At 43.6% G+C, this 26,709-nt stretch overlaps 1 protein-coding gene across 1 annotated transcript in view; it reads right to left on the minus strand.

The window, feature by feature from the left end:
* The window catches only part of LOC113028738 (partitioning defective 3 homolog), a 341,162-nt gene that overhangs the window by 92,410 nt on the left and 222,043 nt on the right, over positions 1 to 26,709 (minus strand). The window contains exons 17-19 of the mRNA XM_026179154.1: positions 26,533 to 26,681; positions 16,949 to 17,182; positions 12,648 to 12,855 (exon numbers count right to left, since the gene is read on the minus strand). Of these exons, the coding sequence (XP_026034939.1) occupies positions 12,648 to 12,855; positions 16,949 to 17,182; positions 26,533 to 26,681 (591 nt within the window). The remainder of the gene's footprint in view (positions 1 to 12,647; positions 12,856 to 16,948; positions 17,183 to 26,532; positions 26,682 to 26,709) is intronic.

Below are 26,709 nucleotides of genomic sequence, written 5' to 3' on the forward strand. Positions count from 1 at the left end.
ATAGCTGTCTCATAAAAACAATAAGATAGAAAAAACAAAGTAGGAACTTTTTTCTCTTCCCTGGGAATCACGCTGTGACCCAGCGATCGTTAACGGGCATTAAAGGCGCATTCGTTATCGTAGAGTGGCCTCAGAGTAACGCTGCCACCGCTGGTTTCCTGGGACACCAACCCCACAGTGGTATGGGATGATGCCTCCAACAGCCACTGGCTGATTATCTCCCTCCCCCGTGGAACTCATTATCTGCAACCTGTAATGTCAGTCAGTTCCTTCCCTGCTCAAACAGACCTCTTGAACTAGAATGTGTAGAATGTGGAATTCCTCAGGAAAGCATTTTCCTTAATATCTTAAGGAGCAAGACTGCAACCCTCCGTGTGTCAGATCTTTGAGTTCATAGTGTCTTGGGTTTGGTGGTGGTATAGCATGCACCTTCAGAATAACACAGCCTTTAATACTTCTGCACATCCTCTTGCCTTTTATAGAGACTGCTTCCCACAGGTCACAGCTTTCGCCTCATTGGATAAGCCCATGTGTACACTAAACCAATCAATTTCCTTCAGAGAAGCTGTGGACTGCTGTTGTTGATTGGCTGCAGCTCTGGAGGGAAGTCGGGCCTAATTCTTCCAGTGATGGTGTGAAAAAAGCAGGAGCGGGGGCGTAGGAGGAGGGAGGATGGGAGTCAGAATGGTTCATCCCAGGCGAGACAGTGATGGGTTCTGCACCGTGGAGGCATGACATGCATTTATTCATGACATCAGTGCACCACACCCCAGTAGGGGGACAATGCCACAGGAAAAATAATATTTTCTCCAGAAAGTTTTACACCTCTTAGGTCTTTCAGCTGAACAGCAAAGACAGCTGTCACGTCGAGGATAGATCAGTTTCAGTAATGCTTTGTGTATTTTTAGCTGTTTTTTTCTCCCCACACTAAAATAATGACAAAGAAAAATATTTTACAACCATACGCAATCTGGGATCATTTTGCTTAAACGTTCTATTTCTCAACCAATATCACTGTCTCGACACATTTACCATAAAGAGCTTATTGAATGGAAATGAATTCCCTGACAGGTGCATTGAAATTGGTGCCATACCAACCTGTAGAAAATTGGTTTTGGCCTTAAAATGCACCCTTTTTCCTGCCATCTCAGACAGTATTTCCTGTTCTCTGTCAGTCAAGCTTCCTGTTTTTTCCCCCTCTCTTCACTATTGTTTTACAGACTTTATCCAACATCCTTAACTCAGTTTTTCTTTTAGATTTTCAAATTCCAGCATGTGAGAATCTGATTTTAACTGAGAAATGTTCTTTTTGGTCGCAGAGACCATAGAAAACACACGGATACGATGCTCCCTCGTCTATTTAGTCCGGGAGATGAGGCATTCATGTTTCCCAATAAGAATTTCAAATTTAAATCCATCTGATCGCACAGCCGTTTCCACTTGAAAGAGCTTGGATCTGCATTTGTGGATGGTACAGTGATCTGAATCCTGTGCAGCGATTTCCATCACAGAATCGTTTTTAATACATTGAAGCCAAAAGATTGACTATCCAAAGACCATTCTCTGACCCTTTTGATATTATGATCTATGATATTCTATGTTGTAGATTACACATTAAAAGTCTTGCACGGTAAATTATCATTCTGAAACTTCTCCATAATTTGTAGATGCAGTTCTTTTGCAGATTGGTGAACCTCTGCCTCTCTAAGATGCTCTTTGTATACCCAGTCATGTTAGCGATGTGCTGCCAATGAACCTAATTAGTCGTAAAATGTTCCTCCAGCTGTTCCCTTTTAGCAGCACTTACTTTTTTTAGCCTCTTATTGACCCAATGTTGCCATCATCAAATCCAAAATGAGCTAATATTCTTCACGGAACAGTAAAATGTTTCCATTTACAACACTTGATGTTTTTTGTGTTTTATTGTGAAGAAAATCTGGGTTTATGAGATTTTTTGGGATTGTTGCGTTCAGTTTTTATTTACATATTTTTTATACATGTTTTTATTGAGGCTGTACATCTCAGTGAATGGCTGAGGCTTGTTTCTCTGCCTCCAAACTACCAACTATGAGATTTAAAGCAACTGTTGAACTAAACACACGTGCATGTCTGTGTGGGAGAGTCTGCATATCTATTTACAATCAAAAAGTTTCCCTGTGTGTTTTGTATATTTACAAGAAAGAAAAAAAGAAAACAAAACCCACAATCTATTCATTTATTCTGCACTAATTATTCATATTTAAGAAGAACAGGATACACACAAACACCCGTGCATGTGTGTGTGTTTATGGTCTTTATGTTTATGCGTGTGCCTGTATATCAGGGAACAGCTTGGCTTTTCCATATTTCAAGCAGCCTGTGCAATACAAAGGACAAGGCCCAGCCCAACATGATTGCCTTTAATGTTTCGCATAAATCACTGAGTTGTGCGTGCGTGTATGTTTGGAGGGGAGGGGAGTTTCCGTGCACACTCGGAGGAACAATTCAAACCCATGACACCCCTGATTAAAGCCTCTCATTACAACACAAATAAACAGTCTAAACACATTCATACATCCATTTGTTAAAGTGTATGAGCGCAGCGAGGAGGGAGTTTCTGAAGGACAATTTACACAGAGGCACTTGAGCAGCTTGGAGGGAAGTTCAGGTATTGAATTGAGGCTTTGAATGCGTGTAGTTGTGTGTAGCTTCTGATCATATTTCCCTGTGATGATGTTCTGTTTGATTTATTATTTTCATTGCTCATCTTGCAGAGTTTCTTTCTCTTGTGGTGCACAAAAAAAGAAACATATAATTACTAAGAGCCATAAATTGTAGATGAGAGACAAAAAGTTCACATACAATCACATTTGATTTTCAATGTGTAGCCCACCTGACCCCTGAGGGTGTGCTGTGGTATGTAAGTGGTTCTGTGAGCTGTGAGGTGGGGCCTCCTTTGATCAGACTTGTTTGTCCGGCATGTCGGACAGATGCGTGATTAGATTGAGATCTGGGGAATTTGGAGGCAGAGCCAACACCTCAAACTCTTTGTTGTGCTCCTCAAACCATTCCTGAACCATTTTTGCTTTGAAGCAGGTTGGTATGTGGCAAAGTAACATCTACATGGATGGTAGGACCCAGGTTTTCCCAGCAGGACCTTAACCAAAACAGCACACTGCCTCCATCGGCTTGCTTTCTTCCCATAGTGCATCCTGAGGCCAGGTGCTCCCCAGGTAAGCGACACACGTGCACCCTGACCCAAACCTCTAGCCATCACAGTGTAAATGGCAAATGGTTCTTATATAGCACTTTTCTACTCTGAGCACTCAAAGCACTTTATACAACTAATTCATTCACACAATCACACCCATTCACACGAGCACGTTTTTTCTAAGTTGTTAAGTGCTTACTAACTAACATTCATACACATTCACACTCCGATGGGGTTAGTATATTGCCCAAGGATATTTGGCATGCAGACTGGAGGAGCCTGGGATCGAACCACCAACCTTCCGGTTAGTAGCTGACGTGCTCTACCACCTGTAGCTACAGCCACCCCTGTAGCTCAGGTGGCTTTGAGGAAAAAAATGTTCACTTGCTCCCTAAAATATCCCACCCACTAACAGGTGCCCTGATGAACAGATAATCTGTGCTATTTGCTTCCCCTCACAGTGCTCATAATGCTGTGCCTGACCGCAGTATGCTGTCCATACACCCTCACCCAGGGATACAGTGATGGAGGAGGAGAGGGTTTTATCAGCAGAGGAGCTACAGTAGGTGGCTCAGGCTGTGACCTAGATACAGTACAGCCTGCTGCATTCCTAATGGGCCATTTTGATCACTGCCACTGTCTGCGTCCTCAGCCAGGCTTCTGCTGCATGCCTCCAACACAAACCCTCGACATTAGGCAAACACAACACCCAAAGTCTGCTCAGCTCTTTTAATGACGGAAACTTCAACCGCAGATGTCAAGACTGAATTTTTTGGAATAGCGCTGCAAACTACCGGAGATGTGCACAAACTAATGAGAACTGGAGATTTCTGCTGATTGTTGGTTTGGCGACTGGAGTTACAGCTGCTTTCACCTCCTATGACTTACACCGATTAGAACGTGTAGGTGACGGGGGGAAAAACAGCTTATGATTATTGTCATGATAGAAGATTATCTCAAATTAATTGTATTCATCAGGCCTTTTGTCTTCCCTGCTTTGATTATCCCCGCTTCTCGCAATTGTTTGCCAACTCATTTACATGCCGATGAGTCTGCAGACAGATGTATTCGGTGACGCTCAAATGTCTGATTTGCGAGACCCTCGCCTGAAGGACGGGCAAAGGAGAGAAGTGAGACAGGTTGTCTGCCTTGTAAACGTTAGACTTTGAAATGCATGCATGGATGCACGGCGGCTCAAGCGCTGCATTTTCAGCCAGTTGGGGGAAGGAGACAGCAAAAACCGCTGATCCGTGATATACATCGCTCCCAGCATTCAGAGGGAGACGGGAGAGGTCTTTCTGTCAATGCCACAATGAATCTCCAGGGCAGGTTGAAGGAGGAGGGAAGAAGGGAGGGATGTGTGAGGATACACAGAATTTTTTTTTGAAAATAAAGAGTGAGGGAGTGACAGTAATGGTAAATAAAGTGAGGATAAGCAAGCGAGGAATCCTGAGGAATCTCAGGGATAGTGACTGCACATCACAAGCAAGGTTAGATAATTAACCCTGGAAGCTCCTCTTCTACAGCTGAATGAGGCTGATGGTAAAAACACTGCGAAGGACAGAACCGTGACCCTTACAAAAAAGCTGCATGTAGCATTTTTTAAGTGAGAAATCGTTATGAAAACAAACAAATTAGACATGCTTAATAGGATCAGATATGCCTCTACTGCCCACGTACTGTATGTGTTTTAAGTTGTCAAAGTTTGCCAAAACTCTAATCCAGTTTTCAAACTACATTCACAAAACTTCAGTGTAGTCGGGCAAAACCAGACGTTTTACCTGTGCTTACAACCAGTTTATAAAATGCTACTGAACATTCCTTACACAGTACATCAAGAAAAGGCGAGTGCACATTGTTCAGAGCACGCAGCTTTCATGAGTAAACAGTATGACAAATGCACTCTCAGACTCTTTGTTTTTTCTACGTTTCATATGGTCTGCGGTTACATGGAATTACACAGGACTCTATGCAGGTCTCCTCCGCTGCCTCTCACATTACATCTGTTTATTGCTGCCCCATTCCTGACTGGCTGTGCACTCTGGACTTATAATGGTTAATTACATCACTGGCAACAAGTATGACCAATTAAAAGCTTTAGAAATGACATTGTTGGGATTAAATAATTTGCAGTGCCTCAATAATGCTATGCTTTTTATTAATAATAAGTGTTATTCAGTTATATAGTGTAGTATTAAGTGGACACAGCCCTAAAAAATAAAGGCATGAGACCATGTGTCCTCTCGCTCACGCTTGCCTGGGAAAATGTAGATGTAGCCGAACTTTAGACTTTGGAAAAACGTCTTATTCAGCCACAGATATAACGTTGCTTGTACTCAATTAGCTCTGAAGGGCCTTGAACCTGACACGATGTGGATCTGCAGGTGAAAATATTACCTGGCCTTTATCTGCTGCTGTGGATCGTTTCATCCATCATCACATACTCTCCACATCCTCCCTCTCTCTCTCCAACTCACATTCATAGCTTTGCACTCTCCACCTCCCCCACTCACATAGCAATGATTGTTGTGTGTGTGGCGGGTTGATGGGGCGCTCACATATGTTTGTATGGCAGTGAGAGTCCAATTAAGATTCCTTCATGAAAAACACAGGGAGGAATGAAATCAATCAATCCAGCTATGAAAGGAATCTGCATCTCCCTGACACGCTTAGTGAAGAATTTTTTAAAAAAATGATCAGAGAAAAAGAGAAAAAAATAACAGACAATTTCACTCGACATGCTGAACGCATGTAGAGACGCTGCCAGAACAAGAGGAATATGGTTCCTGGCTTTACCTGGCTGCCTTTGATGGAAATCAGAAGTGTAATCCAGCATCGATTGATTTTACCTTTGTAATTCAAAAGCTATTTTCCCAGCTCTTCTATTTTTTTCTCCGTTGTCTTCACTGTGATCGACCTGTCCCCACTACCCATCTTCTCACTCATATGTTAAGGTGTGAGCGCAAATCAGCAGGTGGAAACTCAGTGAATGGGAAAGGTCATTTCAGCCGAAGGCCTCAGTTTCATTACATGCTAAGCCTGGTGGATGGGTGAGGAGACTAGCAATGAATGCAACTGTAGCAGGCAGCCCACTTAATTTGCATAGGACACGGGGGGGGGGGGGAGACCTCTGTCTCCATAATATCAAGCATGCCTTGCATTTCTAATTCAACGTATGCGTTATCTTTTTCCCTTCTCCTATAGACCAGAGACATATATTAATATGGTTTATTAAAGGAGACATTAGCGATTCATTTGTACTATTTAGAAAAACACAAAATGGGATTGTGCCTTTCTCAGATCCACATTCATGTTCTTAACGCTTTCTCATTATTTTTAAATCTGCCTGTCCTCTGAGATTCCAGTTGCATTGAACAGCCTTTCTCTGATTGATCAAAGGAGGAGAAAAAAATAACATCAAAGTGTCTCAAAGTGTGAAAAACAAGAAAATCAAGTGTGAGAGGCAGAGAGAGAGAGAGGGAGGAAGTTAAGAAACATGAAGCGGGTTCTTTGAGAACATCAGAGAGCTGAGCGGTAGGGAGGAGAGGAGGGGAGAGAAGGGAAGAGGACAGGAGAAGAGAAGAGAAGAGAAGAGAAGAGAAGAGAAGAGAAGAGAAGAGAAGAGAAGAGAAGAGAAGAGAAGAGAAGAGAAGAGAAGAAGAGTCTCGCATGTCCATTGATGCATCTGGTTGAGATTCCGCTGGGGTTGGATCATTAGTAGTCATAGGCCTGGTAGAATATGGAGGGGTGCGCTGCTACACTTAATTTGAGCTCTTTAATAACACACTTTATGAATTCAGTCATGTTTGCAGCCCTCTGCAGGAGACACAGTGTGAGAGACATCGGTGGATCTCATTTCAGGCCGACAAGATTTCAGATTCAATTAACTCCATCATGCAACACCACCTCCCACACACACACACACACACACACACACACACACACACACACACACACACACACACACACACACACAGACTAGCCTCACCACTACTCCCCATTCTTCAAGGTCTATCTTGCAGCACTGCATGATCATTCTAAACCTAATTACTTCAGGGCTGTCTGATGGAGGTCTAGCGCTGCCCAATCACATTTGCATCGAGTGGCCAATAGCAGAGGAAGTGCAACCGGACAACCGCTGTCCCCCCCACCACTCCCACCCCCGCCGGTTATTAAAGTTCACCACTCCTCCCTCCATCCTTATTCCCATCCTCCACATTTCTAAATGTTTCAACCCTCCAGAAAAAAACAGAGGCATTCAGGGTTTGATACAAGATGCAAAGCAACGTTCACCCGTAACCCTTGTGTTATCCTCGAGTCAAAAATGACCCCTAGGTGTATGGGAAACAAGTGTATGGGAATCTCGAGGACAACACAAGGGTTTTGAACTGTCAGGCACAAGAGTTTTGTTTTTTCACCCTTTCCTTCTCGTGTCAGTGCATTCTGTGACAGTGGTGCTAATGTTCAGTGGGAGACTGTTGGTAGCTGTTTGGTCTATCGATCTATCTATCTATCTATCTATCTATCTATCTATCTATCTATCTATCTATCTATCTATCTATCTATCTATCTATAAATATATATACACACCTTTAAAGTTAGGGCATCACATACTGACTTGTGAAGGGAGGGAGTTTTGTAAAAAGGTGTTCTCCCCCTGAGAAGTTGAAAAGGCCGACCTGCTCTCTCTGTAGCGCCCTCAGTGACATGATATTTCTTTTAGCCGAGCAACCATTTGAAGGTGATATTGAGGCATGACTTTGCACTTGGCAAAGCTGACAAGTTCAGCATTAAGTCCCCTCTGAAATATTTATCCATGACAGGAGAAATTTGTAGTTCCTTCCCTATCCTTCCCTTCCACTCCGAGGTAATATCCGGAAAGAAAAAAACCCCCAAAAAGACAAAACACTGGCCACTCATCACTATTCACAATCCAAGATAAGTTGCTTTTAACACAATTAGTTTTTCCTGCGTTAATATTTGTCACGTGGCTTCAGATGTCGCCGTTCTCGTGCTTAACGCTGCACCCCATCCTTCCCTTTAGCGGCTCAGCATCGACATTATGATGAGTTAGGCAGAGCAAAGGAAGAACAATTATCATTTTCTCTCAGATTACATTCAGCAGATGTCAAGGCCCACATGTGGAGGCGGCTAATTGCTGTCTCCAAATCAACTGTGGCATAATACTACAAGCATATGCGAGCATGTGTGTGTGTCTGTGTGGGGAAAATGAAGGTGCTGAGGGGTGTGTTAGCTTGAGAAAGTGTGTGTTCTTGTCTGTGTTGCTCCATTAGCTCTGTGTGTGCATGTGTGTGTGTGTGTGTGTAAAAAAAAAAGAAAAAAGAAGAAAAAAAAAAGTTCATGTGTATATCATGTCAGCGTACTAATGATCAAACTGGCTCACCCGCCATCAGCCGTTCACACCCACATGAGCTGAAAGGATCACACGGCATAAAGACACAAAACTGCATGGCAACACAGACTACCCACTCTCATGCCTCACAGAAGGCAATCATGGTCATACAGCATGGCATCCATATTCTCGGCATATTCACAAATGCAAACACACGGGCACCGCCCCCACGTGCCGAGAGTGCGCTCCCGTGCTACCTAAGAATAATAAAGATTGAGGGATGGAAAGCAACCCTCCGTTCCAGCTCCCGGTTCTCCCTCATCTCTGTCTGTGTAGCCTCGAGTGGGATTGCATTTATGGGGCGGAGCAGGCAGATGAGCTCCCTGGGGTGAGAATGGAAAGGGGTGGAGGGTGCATGGCTGTCATACTGAGCTCCAGTGTGGGATGGCTTAGCGAGACACATGCCGCTGATCAGATTGGTGGATCGGTGGGGAGGATGGGTGGAGGGAAAAGAAAGAAAAAAAAAAAGGAGTAAGTGTGCATGGCTGAGGGAGCTCTGGGGAGGAAGGGTGCCACATCCCATTAACAGAGTCTTTTCATCTAACGTGCACAAGGCAAACGCACATTACACACATGCAAACGTGCAAATCTTACATGCACCTTGAAGAAGCTTGAGCATGCACGCGTGCGCACGTGCACGAGCGCAGGCACGCATCGCCAAAGATCCCCGGTCTCCCCCCCCCCAGGCGGACAGTAGTATGATGCCGTGACTGTCGCTCTGAAGTGCTCCCTTCTTCCCTCATTCTGCCTCTCCCGTTTCCTTTTCATCCGTCTTTCCCACTCTTCTTTGGTGCCCCAGTTCACTCCAGTGCACACGCTCCCTCTCTCGTTCCACCCTAACCCACCCCCCCCCCACCTTTCTCTGCTCCCCATTTCCCATCCCAGCTTTTTTTTTTTTTTTTTTTGCAACCCTCACCCCAGTGATAATGCTAGCCTACGTTTTTAAATAGTCTGTTGCATTTCAAAACAACAAAAAACTGTTAACTGAATTGCAATAAGAGTTGGGGTTGAATACACAGAAATACATTTTCACAGGCACACCCACACTAATAATGCCTACTGTCTAAATTAATATATATACATATACAATGTAAAAAAAACAATTTTTTTTCCTCCTTTCCACCACAGTAATGGAGATGGGGCTTTGATGGAGGCGGTCAGTCAGTCACACGGCAGATAAACAGCACCTCATTAGGTACATCGAGGGGAATCTCCCAGGCTGGCCCAGACATCATTGTCTGCTAGCATGCTAACAGAGCCGTGGGCAACGCTTCCAACATCTAAACAAAACTGATAGGAGTGGAAAGTAATGATCACATGTTATCCACTAGAAAGGACATGAATAATCACATACAATGGTTTTGGGGGGTGGATGATGCGTTCCCCTGTGCTCTTCCCTATATGATGCATCAGTGGACAAGCTATGCATGCGTCCAGCAGACATTCAAGAAATAACAGCGATGTCAAACTGCCTGGGGCTTGTTTTTTGTTCTGTGGAAGCATGCATAGATGCGTACTGCTATCCATTCATGAGATTATGGGCTATCCATTACTGGATGTTACAGGACTGTATACCAGGAAGCCTCCCAGCCTACAGTCTGTACAGTATGAAGGGCTTGGAAGCCAAGGCTGTGCACTGCAGTGGGGTTTTTTTCCTGCTTTGAGCTTTAGGCAGTCAATTTTCTTTCCATCACCCTCTTGCACACGTTCAGCCATTCTTGCACTCGCTGTATTTATCTCCCACTCTTCCCCCTCCTCTCCCACCCTATATTAGGCCATCTTCCTTCCCCCTGGCTCCAATGTTAATGCACTTCCAATCAGGCTGTCCATTAAGTGGACGTGCGCTACACGTTCATCAGGCCGTCCAAAGTCCTGCATGCAAATGAGCTCAAATTGCATCGCACTGCAAACTCCTTGAAATCTCCTTAGAGGGAGTGCTATAACATGCATCTGTGAGAAATGCAGGAAAAAGTGGCTGCCTGGCTATCCATTTTATGCAGATGAAAACCGCCGAGACAAGCAGCACAAAGGATTAACCCAACGAGGATGTCTCCACGATGCAGCGATTTAATGGCGAGACACTCGCACGTGAAGCACGCTAATATAAATTCTGTGGCACACAAGCCCGGGTGTTCGAGTAACTGTCAGCCAAACCTTTTTGTCATGCAAAGTTAAACTTTTCACTCTGAAATCAGGGAAAACTTTTGGAACTGCTAAAAGTGAGACACACAATAGTTAGATCTTTTTCGCTTTCTTTCCCTCTCCTCCCTTTTGACTGCTAGGCATTTCACATCACTCCAGACTGTTCTTTATAGAAAGAGTTTGCTGTTGTATCCAGTGGGACTCGTTCATTCTCACCTCAACTCTTTGCCATTTCTAACTTTCTGAAACGATGATGTTTTCAAACGAGGAAGAACAGGGAGGGGATAGAAGAGGACATTGTTGATGTGCAGGTCTGAGAGCTTTAAATAGAAAATGCAGTTCAAGGTAGAGAAGTAGCAAATAGACGACGAGGTTTCGGAGTCATGGAGTCGCGGTTTTAATATTCAGGAGGCACGGGGGCTGGCGTTAAATGCACAGAGCATGGGGGGAGTGTCAGCGAGGCCTGTCGCGTGCCAACTCTTAAGTGGCTGTGGCACTCAAAGATAATGAAGAACGATGATGAGGCCAAGGAGGGCATGCCAAGGGCCAACATGCACTTCAAAAAAAATAAAAAATCACCCAGAAGACACCTATCAAGCCAAGCACACAGCCACTCATAACGGTTTGCCAACGGTGCTGATTGCATGTCATGGTGTCAAACCCGTGGCTCAAATTTCACCTGTCAATTTGGATTGCAGTTCGCTTTTTTCTCTGTCCTCCCACGAAGACTTACGCGTCCACGACACTGGGACGCACGAGCTTTTCACACTACATTACGCAATAAGAGGCGGGTAAGTAAATAAATCAGAAAAGTAAAAATAATGGGAGATAAGACAGCTTCCTACATTCCTCAATCATCACCTCAAAGCACACTTGTCATCTTTATTGTTCATTACTGAGGCGTGCGCCGTGATATGCTAACTAATCCCATTAAAGCAATCCACATGAAAACGACTCACGGCACGATAACGGCCCGCACCGCCTCCGCCGTTAATTTATGCCATATTTAAATGTGCGTGGAGTTGAAATAATTAACGTGACTCCTAATTTTGCTTGTGGCAGACAGACGTGCTCGGTAGAAACCACCACGGGATGTTTATTTTCCATCAACTTCCCTTTGCGTGTTTCTCCTCACACTGTCCAACTGCATTGTCCACAGTTCAAAGTGACTGTCTTCTCAGGATGAAGAACTCTGCCAGGGAAACTATTTCCCAGACTGGGAGAGGAACCTCACAGCCCACAACATCTCCCAGCCTCTAAGTTATTAGGCGGCATGATGTGGTAATGACAACACTGAAGGACCTACAGCAGTTGTGATGAGTGCTAATTAAATTACTTTTGCTTCAAATAGTTTTGGGGTTTTTTTATACCGATGAATATCTGTAGATGTTAAGAACAAAATCATACCACCCCAGACAGCCTGCTCCTGAAATCTCGCTACCGCATGATGAGGCGGCCGCTGAGAACACCAGCCACGGGCAACAACTAACTCCGACCTGCAGTCGATTTTATCGTCTTTTATTCTCAAAGCCAACCCCCCCCCCCCCCGTTAGCTCCGGCATGAGCACAGAACATTTTCCTCTGGTTCACAAATGATGAGTGTGTTTGGATAGTAGGCACACGTGCACGGGATTATGAATAAAACATGGCGCCCTTATTAAAAATAATCTGGCTCAAAAGTGCCAGAGGCCCTTGAGGTCGATAACTCTCCTCCCCTTGCAGGGTTCAAGGAGAGGGGTCCCTGATTAGCGCCGGCAACATCCACAGAATGCATTCAAATTCCGTATGATCCAGTGGCGGATGTGGTGAGTGGAATTAAATAAAGCAGATAGTGATTAATGCTCGTGGCAGTGGACGGTGGAGCTGTTTAGGGGTTTGAGCTGAGCTCCGTCTGGTTCCTACCTGAACAAGCCCTTCAGCACGCCTTTCTTGGATTTATTCTTGTCCTTGTCTTTTTCTTTCTCCCTTTCTGGCTTCTTCTTCTCCTTCACCCCAGACTTCTCCTGATCTTTCTGTCTGTCGTCTCTGCCATTCAGCCAGGGGCCCGAAGTCAGGTCACCGCTGGTGGACATGGACTCTTGACCCGATCGGGAGCTTGTGTCATCATCCACTGGAGTGAAAAGATAAAAGCAACAAGGAGTGGGAGTTAAATGCCGGAAACATTCATGCAAACACAGAAAGAGAAAGACAAAGAAAAAGAAAAAGTTATTAAACTTTGACTTGATTCCCCACAGATCACCGGTGTCATAATTGAAATAAGTACTCAACAACACTGCTTTTTCTTTTATTGTGAAAAAGCATCACTTTGGGTTTTTTTCCTCTTAGTAACATCAGAGGAACTATAAAAAAACTAAAACTGTGTCCCACAAGGTATAACAGCTTTGAATAAAACACACTGAATACATTTGCCTCATTAGAGCAGAATATATTTACATTGTAGACTAGTTGGGACTAGTGTTGGGGCTGAACACATTTTTACTTTAGCTGAAAGCCTCAAGTTATTTCGTCTGTGTACATTTCTCAAAGATCACAAGAGAACTTCATTTTGCCAACCCCCACAAAAAAAAAAAAAAAACACTTGTGAAAACAGAGCGCGCTGCGATGTCTCATGAATCTGCTTCTTAATTACATTTGAACTCATTTCAGCCCAGACATCAAACTGAAACCACACTCCTTAGGTGATGCAAGGTTGATTAAACTCAAAGTTTCCATCACACCTAATCAGAGCCGATGTGCAAAAATGTAATTAATCTGTCAGTAATTATACATTTAAATCATCTCGAAAAAGGCTCCCGGGGATCTTAATTGCAAATACGGTGTGCTCCGCGGTCGGCGTCGCTCCTGTCAGCGCTCCATCTCTGGCGCGGAGACATGAGGTAGATGTCCTTCAGATTACAACTTATTACAGTCTTGCGCGTCGTTGTCCAACTTCTTCCTTTGATGGAGGAGCGAAAAGCGCTTATCGCAGGGAGAGAAGGGGAAGGGGGGGGGGGGGGGGGGTGCGTGATGGATTTTTGGAATACGGGATGAGGCAGACTGAGGAGAAGGAGGAGCGGCTGGATTCACATTTCAAGGATGAACAGTGGGGTTTGTTTTCTCTTGTGATCTGAGGAGCTATCAGCTATTTCTTTCAGCTGTCATCTCGGAGGAAATTACTGAAATGGAATCTGAGCGCGAGCCACTGTGTATAGCCGAAACAAGAGAACGAAGCGGGGCAGATTAAACCTGCACACTCTTACAACTCATCTCTGCACGGAGCCCCTCCCTCCCCTCCCCACCTCCCCAAATTCGGTCGCGGGCTCTGGATGGGCGCCGATTCTATCGCTCAATCTGGTGGCCCGCTTATCATCCACTTAAGAGTGAATAGCAGCTGTGAGCTGTATCTGGCTATTTAAATGACAGAGATTAGCAGTGGTGCTAATGCTGCTACTGCTTAGTGATGCCAAGCTGCAGATAACACCCAAAACAATGTAATCCAGAGCCTCCCAGAGAGCAGTTACAGCCATGAGTGCTTACGCATGTGTGCAAATGCATCCATGTGTGAATGTAGATATATCTGCATGCTTTTGCACCAAGGTTAATTTGTCTTATTGACTTAGCAGGAAGACTCATTTAAAGGGAAAGTGAAGGCTGATTTAAAAAGAAAAAAAGGCAATCAATTTTAAATATTACAAAGTTGAGAGAAAGAAGCGAAAAATACACAAAAGCCTTTAATACCGGTTATCAAAAGGTGAGGCCGTCTGCAGCAATTTAATGGAGCTCAGAAGCAAAAGGCTGACGTCAGAGGTTCTGATGAAAGCGTCGGGACAGCGAAAGATCATTTCACAGAGACAGACGAGCAAGAAACATTTCGTCACCTTCATGAAAGTCTACAAGTGAACTTTCTTGCTTTAATAATCAAGGACGTCTAAGCCGGTCTGTCAGCAAAGGTTATGACAGACGTAAGTAAAATTGCCAGTCTTATTCTGGGAAAAAAAAAATGAAAGAAGGGATTTTTGCACAGCACAGACGATTTTTTTTTCCGTTTTCTTTTTTTTTTCTTTGCTCGAACCACGCAACACACAGTAGCACAAGGGAAAGTGCATTTTTGCCCAGCGGGATATCTTGTGGGGACACATTTTCTTTAGGTGATGCCACATTCTTATTTTATGTAAATAAAAGTCTGGGAGCAGGGGAAGGCAGAGGCTTATCTGTCAACTTTGACTATTAACCTCGGTGACGAGCACAGACTGGCTGCTTTTATCTAAATTGAAAAACAGAGTTATTTGAATATCATGGGGAGAATGCAATATACAGCGGCAGGGGAAATCGGTTGCTTTCCCCATTTTTCTTTGCCGAGATAAGACTGTATTTAGTGGCTTGCCGACAGAGCTTATGAGAACAAAGCATTTCAGGCAAATAATTCCTTCTTTTTTCAAATGTCCCCCCAGCTCGTTTAATGGAATCCTTTAATGGTGAATGGAAATTTATATCGAGTGATTACTCTTGTGGTGTTGTGGTGTTATTACCTGTCGGAAAACGTAAGACGGCTGTCTCTCCGTATGCGCTGCATGTCTTTTTGTTATCAAACACTAAGTAGTGAAGGATACATGCCTTGAAAGAGAAGGTAGGGTGTCTTTCTAGTTCTTCTTTTTCTCTCTTCATATTTTAAATGAATTAAAGTAATTGTGGTTTTTAGGCCCTGTCAGGTACACAAGTAAACAAACAGATGGAAGAAATACCGGACAAAGTTCTGTCGTATATGTGCCAAAACCAAGAGGAGCAAACACATACATATAACCAGGGGTGCACATAAGTGGTCCACAGGTGCGCATTCGCTGTCAAAATAAAAGACGTGCACCAGATAAGAAGTTACAACGTTTGCGTACATAAGATTTTCTGGAGGAGGACAGACATTTGTTTAGAACTCTTGAAGATTTCGAAGAAGAAAGCTCCTTTAAGCAATTACTTTGGTGTTCCTCCACCTCCAAAGAAATGTCAGGCGTAGTCCGAACCGCAAAAGAAGCGCGTATTCTCAGAAAAGTGGTTGCAGGAGGTGAGCTGGCTTCAAACAAATGATGAACGCACAGAGATGTGGTGCAGAATATGCCGTGAAAATCCCACTCTAGAGGACAAAAACACTGCCTTTATATGTACGCGAACGTGCGTTGCAACTTCTTATCTGGTGGGCGTCTTTAATTTTGACAGCGAATGCGCACCTGCGGACCACTTATGTGCACCCCTGCATATAACATTATGACCACCTGCCTAATATTGTTGTTGGTCCCCCTTTTGCTGTTAATACAGCCATGACCCATCGAGGCATAGACTCCACTAGACCCCTAAAGGTGTGCTGTGGTATCTGCACCAAGATGTTAGCTGTGAGTTGTGAGGTGGGGCCTCCATGGTTTGGACTTGTTTGTCCAGCACATCCCACAGATGCTTGATTGGATTGAGATCTGGAGAATTTGGAGGCCAAGTCAACACCTCAAACTCATTGTTGCGCTCCTCAAACCATTCCTGAATCTTTTATGCTTTGAGGCAGAGTGCATTATCCTGTATTTCCAAACTGTATTTCCATGAAAGGGTTACATGGCCTGCAACAATGTTTAGGTAGGTGGTACGTGTCAAAGTAACATAGATGGCAGGACCCAAGGTTTCCCAGCAGAACATTGCCCAAAGAATCATACTGTTTCTTCGCACAGTGCATGATAAGCGATGCACACACACACAGCTATCTGATGTAAAAGAAAGTTTGACTCATCAGACCAGGGCACGCTCTTCTATTTCTACGTGGTCCAGATCTGATATATTCTGATATGCATATGTCCCTGTTGTTGGCACTTTCGTTGGCAGACAGGTATCAGCATGGGCACCCTCACTGGTCTGCACCTATGCAGCCCCATACGCAATAAACTGTGATGCACTGTCTATCCTGACACCTTTCTATCAGAACCAACATTAACATGTTGGAACAGTCCAAAGCAATTCCACACTATGTGAATAATCATAAGTCCATAACCTAGACACCTATTGCTGATGTGCTTTGTGCAGTGGATCTGTGAAAGTATCACTAAACTGGCCTACATTTATGTGTGATTCTGAACTGCTTTGTAATAACCTACTGATATCTTATATTGTTCATTATTTTAGCACCACAAACTTGGGCACAGTATTCTGCATCAACACTGAAACTCTACCTAAACGGCGTTTCAAACACTCACATGTGTCCACGCTGTTCTCCTCTTCTGGCGCAGTAACAGCAGGCTTCTCGTACGATTTGTCAATCGCAGCGTGGAAACTCTCATTGCAGCCTCGGCTCCTGACGATCCTCGAGCGCGACCTGCGAACATTGATCTCGCCATTCTGCACTGTCCCAGCAACAGCCGTCTGGAGGCTTTCCAAGGAGCTGGATTTTTTCAGGCCCAGGGAAGGCCCGACCTGCTGTTCTGCAGAACCTATGGAAAGATTAAATAAAGTCACTTAGACCTGGCATATGATTAGAACTCCTCTGAAAAAGAAAAAAAAAAGCTAAAAGCTGTCATTATGGTGAGTTACGAGAAGGTGCGAGTCTAGCAATTAACATGAAAAACAAATGATGCCATTGCCCAGCCAATGAAGTGTGTGAAATGAGAACAGAGTATTACATCTCCAGCGAGACATTTTCCTGTTGGGAATTATAATTCAACCTTTGTCTTTGTGTCTGCACAGTTAAATTAAGAGGCTGAAACATAATGCATATAAATGGGCCCGCTATCAAAGACACAAATGTAGCACAGCAGCGGAGTGATTATAGAGTAATGTTAAAATATAAGAAATTTCTAATACAGCATATTCACAAATTGCTGAGATGAACTGTATCTCTGAAAAAAAAGAAAAAAATTTCCATCAGCGGTTCTCACTTAATTTTCTTTTTTAACTCAATTTCTCCAAGAGAGATTAGATAAAACAAGGTGAGGGGAAAAAGACGAGGACATGTAGGCTGAACAGATTTTACATCCATTAATCTTCAGTGCAGGTCGTATTGCAGTGTTCAGAAGCACAAACAACATCGCACAACTGTAGTACTTGGCTTCATTTCTAAGGCTTTCTGTGCAGTGACGGAGAGTAATATCATAAAGGGTACATACGTTTAACAAGAGACACTCAGAGAGCGCAGACCTCCGCCAAGGGAGCTCACTCTCTTGGCGGTTATTTACTTTTAAAAGGATAGTACTGGATTTTCTATACATTCATTTACTCTTCTTCTCTTGAAATTTTATTTTAAGAAGTTTATAGCGCAGTTCACAAAAGCCCAACTGGTGACAATGGAAAGACTGTCACTGTAGGTATGGGCAGTAGCTGCCCAAGCACTTAAATACCTTTAACTATACTGTTAATGTCTAACTGTGACATCATCAACAAAATCAGATAAGAGCAGTATGATGGATGTTTGGTTTGATCAGACAAACATTATGTAGCAGGAGGTCATGTATAATAGGTGTTGATTTGTAAATAACTTGACATGAATAACAGTATGTTTCTAAATAACCAGGCACGTATCTCCACGATACGCTCTTTGGCAGATGTGAGACGTAAAAGTGAGGTCAGAGGTCAAATGTAACATAATATTTGAATGCAAACTATAATGTAATATTTAGAATCCCCATATATCATTCCCTATATATTATTTACAAACTATACAGCAAGAAATGCAGTTTTTACTGCAACACATGATACAAACGCTGGGACATTAGCTAGAGTTTCAAAATTATCAGAGATGCTAATGTAAATGGTATCAAACCTAAGGCAAAATATCTCCTTAAAAGGGCGTGGAGCTGATTGATACTGCGTGGTAAGCAGAGCAAATGTTAAACAGCCACCCTCTCTGATATTTGAGCCAGGCCCACACATCTGTAATTATTTTTCCAATGCTTGCCGGGGGTTTGTTTAGGGTATGTAAGTGGAGCGCGACTCAGGTATTGGTATTTCATTTTGCTGGGGAGCGTCCATCAGGTCCCTGGAGCTCTTACCTCACCCACCAGTTGTTAAACAAGCAACCCGGTTGACTTTTCCCGTCCCCTTTGTTGTGCTTTGATTCAGAATACAGTAAGACGCTGTCAAACTTAACAAGATGGATTTCTGACTATGTGCCAGTGAAGCCTTGTTGTGAGGCTATGCAGAGGAAGCAATCAGTAATCAGGATTAAGCTGTTAATTCAATTATTTTATTAGCCCCAAAGGCTCTCTGAGGGTGTAGCAAATGTCTGTGGACTCGGGGACAGAGTGGCATTGTGTCTTTATGACTCCCCCTGGACCACACATGTCACAAATAGTGTTTCCTCTGTGGCTTCAGGTGGTGTAAATAAATGTCTTCTGCAGCTCTTCCTGTTGGTTTTCAACAGCACATGTTGTTCTGTCGTCAGCCCCACTGAACAGAACACCCTGAGTTTATTTGCATGTGTGGGTCCCACGCAGGGACTCCCTAACAAGCACAGAGACAAAATTCACCAACTCGCACGTCTATACAATCAAGGATTTTCGACGTGTTTAAAGTGGCCTAAATGAGGCATATCCCACTGCTGCTGGGTGATCCCAGTGGATCTTTAGGCAAAGAAAATAAATCCCTCTAACACTTCCCCCCATGCAACCTCCAGACAGGATGAGTGTGTTAATGCACAAAAGTTGCAGAAGAACAAATAAGAGCTCAGGAAAAAGGGAACACTTTCCCTGCAGTGCAAAAATGCACACCCTGCAGCTACTTACAATCATTGTACCAATCATATTACAAACCTACAATGACTATCAACTACTTTTACTAGTACATACCATTTAAGCTACACAACTAAAGAAGATATTGCCAAAAGAATTCACTCACCCATCCAAATCATTGAATCATTGTCACTTCCACTGGCACAGGTATATAAAAACAAGCACCTACGCATGCAGACTGCTTCTACAAACATTCAGGAAAGAATAAGTCGCTCTCGGGTGTTCAGTGAATTCCAGTACGGTACTGTGATAGGATGCGACTTGTGCAGCAAGTCCAGTTGTGAAATTTCCTCACTACTAAATGGTCTGTTAGTGGTATCATATCATAAAGTGGAAGCAACTGGGAATGACAACAACTCAGCTTTGCTCAAGACAGACAACAGTGTGTAGAGAGCTTCATGGAATGGGTTTCCATGGCCATGCAGCTGCATCCAAGCCTTATATCACCAAGTGCAATGCAAAGTGTTGGATGCACTCTTCCCTACTGGATTCCAGGAGTCCAGTGGGGAAGAGTGGAGACGTATTCTCTGCAGTGAAGAATCACGCTTCTCTGCCTGGCAATCCGATGGATGAGTCTGGGTTTGGAGGTTGCCATGAGAACAGTGTGAAGTTAAGTGTGGGGTTGTTTCAGGAGTTGGGCTCGGCTGTTTAAAGGTGAAAGGAACTATTAATGCTTCAGCATACCAAGACATTTTGGACAATTTCATGGTCACAATTTTGGGGGAACAGTTTGGGGATGGCCCCTTCATGCTCCAGCATGACTGTGCACCAGTGCACAAAGAAAGTTCCATAAAGACATGGATGAGCGAGCCTGGTGTGGAAGAACTTGACTGGGCTGCACAGACTCCTGATCTCAACAAGATAGAACACCTTTGAGAAGCATTTGAGCGGAGACTCTGAGCCAGGCCTTTGAATCCAACATTATTACAGACCTCAAAAATGCTCTTCTGGAAGAGTGGTCAAAAATTCCTATAAACACTCCAAAACCTTTTGGAGGTTGTTCCCAGAAGACTTGAGGCTGTTATAGCTGTAAAGGGTGGGTCAACATTACATTAAACCCTATGGATTAATAATGGGAGGTCACTGAAGTTCATATCCATGCGAAGGCAGACAAGTGAATACTTTTGTTAGTATAGCGTACTAGTTGCATGGGACTTGTTTTAAAAGGAGTAAGTTATGTTACATGTAGTATCTTTTGGGTCTAAGAGTCATCCCTGTTTCTGCTGCATTTGCTACCAATGAACCCTTAGTGAGAGTATGAGTGCTTCCCCCTCATCCGTAGCAGCTATAGATCTAAAGTCAGACAAGACACACAGGCTAAAAGCTCATCTGTTTGCCAATGGTGGCTTCCAAACCAGTGACCATACCATTTCTCCTCTCTCCTTGCCAAATTTAATGAAAGTGCTCAGTCCCATGAGAGCCTACACTCACTCAAGCATCAATCATATAATTTTGCATCCTACTTAGTGAGGAGATCTCATATGCCTGTCTTTTATGCTGCATAGGACAGTAAAATGAAACTTTACTGCGCGCTACAAATGTCTAGGAGGTCAAAAGTTCTCTGGTAGCAGCAGCCAAAGATTCATTTTACTTTTTAGTTTCTCAGTGGAGGTGGGTCCATTTTATTAGCATGACAAATATCAATGCCAGGAAAGCATAAACAGACTTACAAGACCAACTGAATGCAAGTAAAAAAAAAATAAATCATCTAATTCGTTTGAAGAAGCAATTTCATCCTGCAAAGGACAAGAGAGGACGGCCTGAAGTAAAAAATTCATTATAAGAAAGCATAGGCACAGAAACAGCATGACAGAAAAATGATGGAGTGTTTCATCCTTTGAGGATAAAACTCAATCAATCCAGTACAAATGCCATGTAAAGTTGGATTTTTTTTCTTTTTTTGAGGCTTAAGCATTAAAGCCTGCCAACGACGGACACACAGATGCCAGGGTGCATGGCTGACACAATGGGATTGCAAGTTAGACCTGCACGGGATGCAACAGTTCAAGGGAACAAAAATGACATCTGCTGTACTCGGAAACAGGGAATTATCCTCCTGCTTGGTATTCCGCGCCGCAGTCCTGCTCGCCATTGTTTCTCGTCGGCGCGGCGGTTAACTGAGAAAAGCGCGGAGACAAAGAGAACGGGAGAGCGAGGCAAAGAGACGGTTTTTGCCCACCGACCCAACTGCCTCAAACCTGCCTTTGTTTTCATCAGAAGCAGCCCCGGCTCTCTCCTGGGAGGGTTTGACGGACAGCTCTCTGTGTGCCAATCTATTATGTGATTCCTATCACACAACAGAAACCTCGGTGCTCTGCTCCTCATCTCCTTCTTATTCAGAGGAATGAAAATACATATTTCCCCAACTGCATACAGACACGAGTTTGCCACTCCCTGCACGTCTGGAGGAGAAATGAAAATCATCAAAATGAAATACACAAAGAGAAAGACAATCAGACTAAATGGGGTGAAAGTGCACCTGGTTGCAAACAAACCTGGCCCGCGTGCTGCGTACTTTAGCCAGATTAAGGGCAAGGACAGTTAATTGGAGAAGATCCATTGCCATTAAACGTTAAAGGGGCAGTGTGGCAAACTTCATGAATAAATCAGTGGTGGTTATTACAGGGACAGAAGCCCATGGTATAATTAGAGCAGCTAAAAACTATGCTTTGCAGCCATTATTCACCACGGACCCTTGCATGTAAAGATCTGTGTACAGACAGGGGCTCCATTACACATAATTTATTCAGAGTGTCGGGGCTTTAAGGAGGGAGGTAAAAGGGTAATTATGTTAAAAATAACCTCCAAGATGGTCAGAGGAAGGCCACGTCCAGGTATCCCAGTGGAAGTGAGGCGTCGCTGGGTCAGCTGCGCTATTATGTCTCTGCCAGTTGTGGACCATTAGCCCGACAGAGGACGTCCTCCACACGCTCAGCATATGTCACAGGAAATCATTATGAGCCGGACTTGGTTAACATCTCAATTAAGGATGCTGGATATTTTGATGTGCACTTTTCAGGCTTCAAAGAAATCCAGTAAATTTTTTGGGGGGTTTGTTTATCATCGTTCAGTGTAGAGTACTTTTCCTACATTTAAAGAAGCTGACAACTCTACTGGCAAGACTGGAAATTCACTGGATTAGTGGTAGACTTGGCTGGAACATATATTCACAATTACAGTAAGCATAAAAACATCTGCCAGGTTGTCATTTACTACCACTGGCCTATCTGCAACTGGATCGGCTGCCAGCTTTCTACAAGGAAAGTCTCCACTCATGTGTTTGGTAGTCTATGAGATGTGGCTTATCGAGAGCGCTTTGACCTCAGACTGCTAGTTTACTTGTGGTTCCTCTGGTATTTAAAAGTAGAATGGGAGGCAGAGACCTTCAGCTTTCAGGCTCCTCTATGAAAGCTCCAAATTAGGATTCAGGAGACAGACAGACACTTTCTCTCCTTTAAAGATTTAAAGTGTTTCCTTTCTGATAAAGTTTATAGTTAGGGCTGGATCAGGCTCACCTGATCCAGCCCTAACTATAAACATTGAAGTAATTATTGTTGTGATTTGTGCTAATGCATAAAAATAAAACTGAATTACTGAATTTAATTTAATTTGAAATACACTGAAATACCCAGTTTAGGCACACATTAGATTCTTGTTTTGTTCAAATACTCCCTAAAAACAACAACTATGTTAATTAGTGGTCAAGATTCAGTCATTTCATCCTATGTCAGTTTAATGGAGTGACTGCACTCTGTTTTATTCAGCCTCATTCAAACCAACCTGGCTGTGATGGATCAATTGCAGAAGCTGAAGAGGCCAACCTGCAAATGAACATCTTTCTATTGCAAATACTACTGCATTGCCAGGCTCCATGCAGCCCTTCACATGGAGTAATGAGTGTTTTCTTCAGTCATTTGCACTGCAGAACGAGCACAATGGCACAGGTTCCCAAATTAGTTACCAAGCCTCTATTCACTGCCATTCAACTCCCTTTCAGCACCAGAAAAAAACCCTTTTGATCACGCTGAAATTAGCTCAAACAGCACCCTCGGTTATATGCATCTGAAGGGGGCTGAGATCACAAATCCAATAATGGCTGGTTATGAGCTAGTTATGGAATAAGAGTGGGACTGCTCTTCCGATCTCTATTACTGACCCGTGGATGGAACCGAACATCATATCGGTTGACCTCATTAGCGGCGGCAGGGCTCAGAGCTTATTTCTGCTCAAGTTCTTGTCGCACTGTGCTACTCTTAAAAGGACCAAACAAACATTAGTGCAGTCTGCACAACGTCATGAAACGCACACAAAGAAATAAGAAAGTGAAGCGCAGACACAAAGCAAGAGGAGCAGGTCTTACACTTCATGAAGGAGCCGTCCATCACGAGGTAAAGTGTCCGGCATGTGCTAACGTCTCACTGCCAGCGCCGACACCTCACGTCGCTTTCTTCCCTTTTCTTCTCTCACTCAATTTTATTCCCCATTTAAATGGGATTGAACTGCAGGGTGTCCGACCCGTTTAGCATATTTCAACAATGATGGGTTTCAAAGTCATGAAATCCATCTGCTGATGAGATTTAGGAGCAGCTGGAACATGATTAAAAGGAGGGAAAAATACCTAGTGACGGAATAAAATGTAAGTCAGTAGGGAATAGCGTTCTTGAGCGTGTTAACTACTTTTTTTATTCTTCTGAGTAATTTGAAAGCAGAGAGCGGCTTTATTAGTGCGCTATTGGGAAAGCAGAGCGGTATTCTTACACCTGCTAGCTGAGCTAAGTTCTAATGTCCAGCTGTGTGGCGAAGGCACGGCTTAAGGGAGAGCGCTGGCACTACTTTCTTTGGCTCACTTCATTTTCAGATCTACTCGCACAATACCCCGAGGTCGTTTTTGCATTGGGCAGCTTTCATGTAATTATTTCAGAAAAAGAATAAGCATGATAGCATAGCAGCGTCTTCCTCTGAGATAAATGGAAGTGCGGTGACTGGGCACGTGCCAAATCACAAACCATGTGTATTTCATTTCAAACGTTAAGTCTAGCGCTTGTGTTTCATCTATTGACTGAAAGAGGACTGAATTTTTCTTGTGGGGAAACCACGTCAGCTACAAGAGTTATTATGACTGGAATAAGTTTGTTATTTCCCTGAACCATCTGAACACTGTGATATTCTCATCGATGGATTATGATTTTGTATTGGCAAGGATTTCTGTCAGCTGGATATTTCACAAACTCAATTGGGCCCAGTGAAAGGGGAAGGGGGTGATTTTTTTTTTTTTTTTGGGAAGGGGGGGGGGTAGTTTTTTTGAATTTCATGTAATAAAAACCACAGGCACGCCCGCGCACAGACACAGAGGGATCTTGATAAAGAAATAATGCAGCAGTAACAGAGATTTGTAAAAGATCAATTACACTGGTTATCTCGAATGTGTGAGGCGCCGTCTTATGAGTACATTAATCAGGATCTTTGTTAAAAAAAAGAAAGAAAGAAAAGCTGTAGTTTGCAGCTAATCCAATGCACAAACAAACACGCAAAGACTCCACTTTGAAACAATTAAGAAGCTTTTTTGATTAAACTCATTGATAACATGTGCATTTGCAATGATGAGAACACCATCAAAGCCTTATCTTAGCATCCCTTCCGTTCTACTCGCTTCCTGTCCTCAGTAATATCCAATTATATTTTAAACACTGAGAACTTAATGGAAACCATTTCAGGCCAACTAACTGCTGAACAAAACCCATCCGATGGCTGAAGGTTTTCTTCTCCCGAACTTTGTGTTTGTAGAAAAGTTTCAATGGTGGACAGAAGGTATTACAAAGGATCTAGACCCCACAGAGCTCGGTGCAGTGGCCCAGACCTGCACCAGTCTGTGGGCGAGTCAAAGATTTCTACAGGTCTCTGGGCTCCATGTGGAAAAGAGTTGGCTGTTATCTGTTGTGATTAGTCAGTGATCCGAGAGAAGGCAGCGTCTGCTTCAGTCTCAGCGGGAGAAGCTTGGAGTTCACACCATCGTCTTCCCTGGATACAGTTTGTCTGTTTGAGAGTGTGCTTGCCCAGTGCGTGTTTGTGTAGGCCTGCATCTGACTGGCTCTCCCATCACTAAGCATTGTGCACTTGCGCTTGTGTTTTTATCCATGGTCCACTGGACAAAGGGCCATGGGAAATGGAGGCCAAAAGAGGAGAGGTGGTGGCTGGACAGGACTGAAGTGACTGTGTGTGTATTACTGTTTTTGAAAGTGCATTTACTGAGGTAAGCAGGATAAAGTGAGCAGCAAGTGTTTGAGGAGTCACAAGTTCAAGATGCGTTTGAGGTGTCCAGCAGGTGAAAGGAGCACTGAGTGACAATGAACAATCTGGAGGTTTGTTTGCAGTAAACAAACCTCCAGATTAGCCGTGCTGAGTGGGAAAAAAATTGAAAGGAGACACGCAGTCATCACAAGGTAGAGGATTGTTTTCTTTGTACGGCCAAGCTTAGGATGCCAAACCAGAAAAACACTTCTTGCTCAAAAGAAAAAAGTAGTACATGAGGTGAATTTACTTTTGTGTAATATCAGTAATCTGCCTGAAATTAAGCTTAGAAAAAAATCCATTAACTTGTTGCAGAGACAAGATTGAACATATGATCATATCTGCACACTAACTATTAAGCTACCAGTATTTTCTAGCATATACTGACATGCATGCTGTTGGACTAAATCATGCAAAAGAAAGGAAAATAATATTTTGTCATTTAGCAGGACACTGACAGGTAACCGCCACAGGCTCAGGAAAATACAGGTTTCTGGTGATGGACAAATCGGCCCTTTGTACATGAACACAGCAGTCCTGCTTTCTCCTGTCCTTTTGCCAAAGAGTCCATGGGCAAGACAATAAATTTGAAACATGATCCAAGTCAGCTCTGGTGGCCCTGGTGTGTGTGTAAGAGAGAGAAGATGTGCAAAAAGGGAAACTGCTAAGACAAGAAGGCAGGAAATACAGTAAGTGTAGTCCATTCCCCAAGTTGTCAAACTTTTCTCTGTAGATGTGTGTTTGTGTGATGGTTCAGGCTTAGCACTTGCCTAAATCCATGCTCTTGGACTTGCGAGACTTGATGATCTCCAGATGTGCAGGATTCTCGTACTGCTTCGTGCGCTTTTCCGACATACTCTGGCGACCATACCCCTCCCTCTGGAATGAAGTGCCAGGGTCTGCGTCCGGACTGAGCGAACTACAGTTTGATAGGAAAAAAAGACAGA

The sequence above is a fragment of the Astatotilapia calliptera genome, chromosome 9 (genome assembly GCF_900246225.1).
Source record: "Astatotilapia calliptera chromosome 9, fAstCal1.2, whole genome shotgun sequence".
Classification (NCBI taxonomy): domain Eukaryota; kingdom Metazoa; phylum Chordata; class Actinopteri; order Cichliformes; family Cichlidae; genus Astatotilapia; species Astatotilapia calliptera.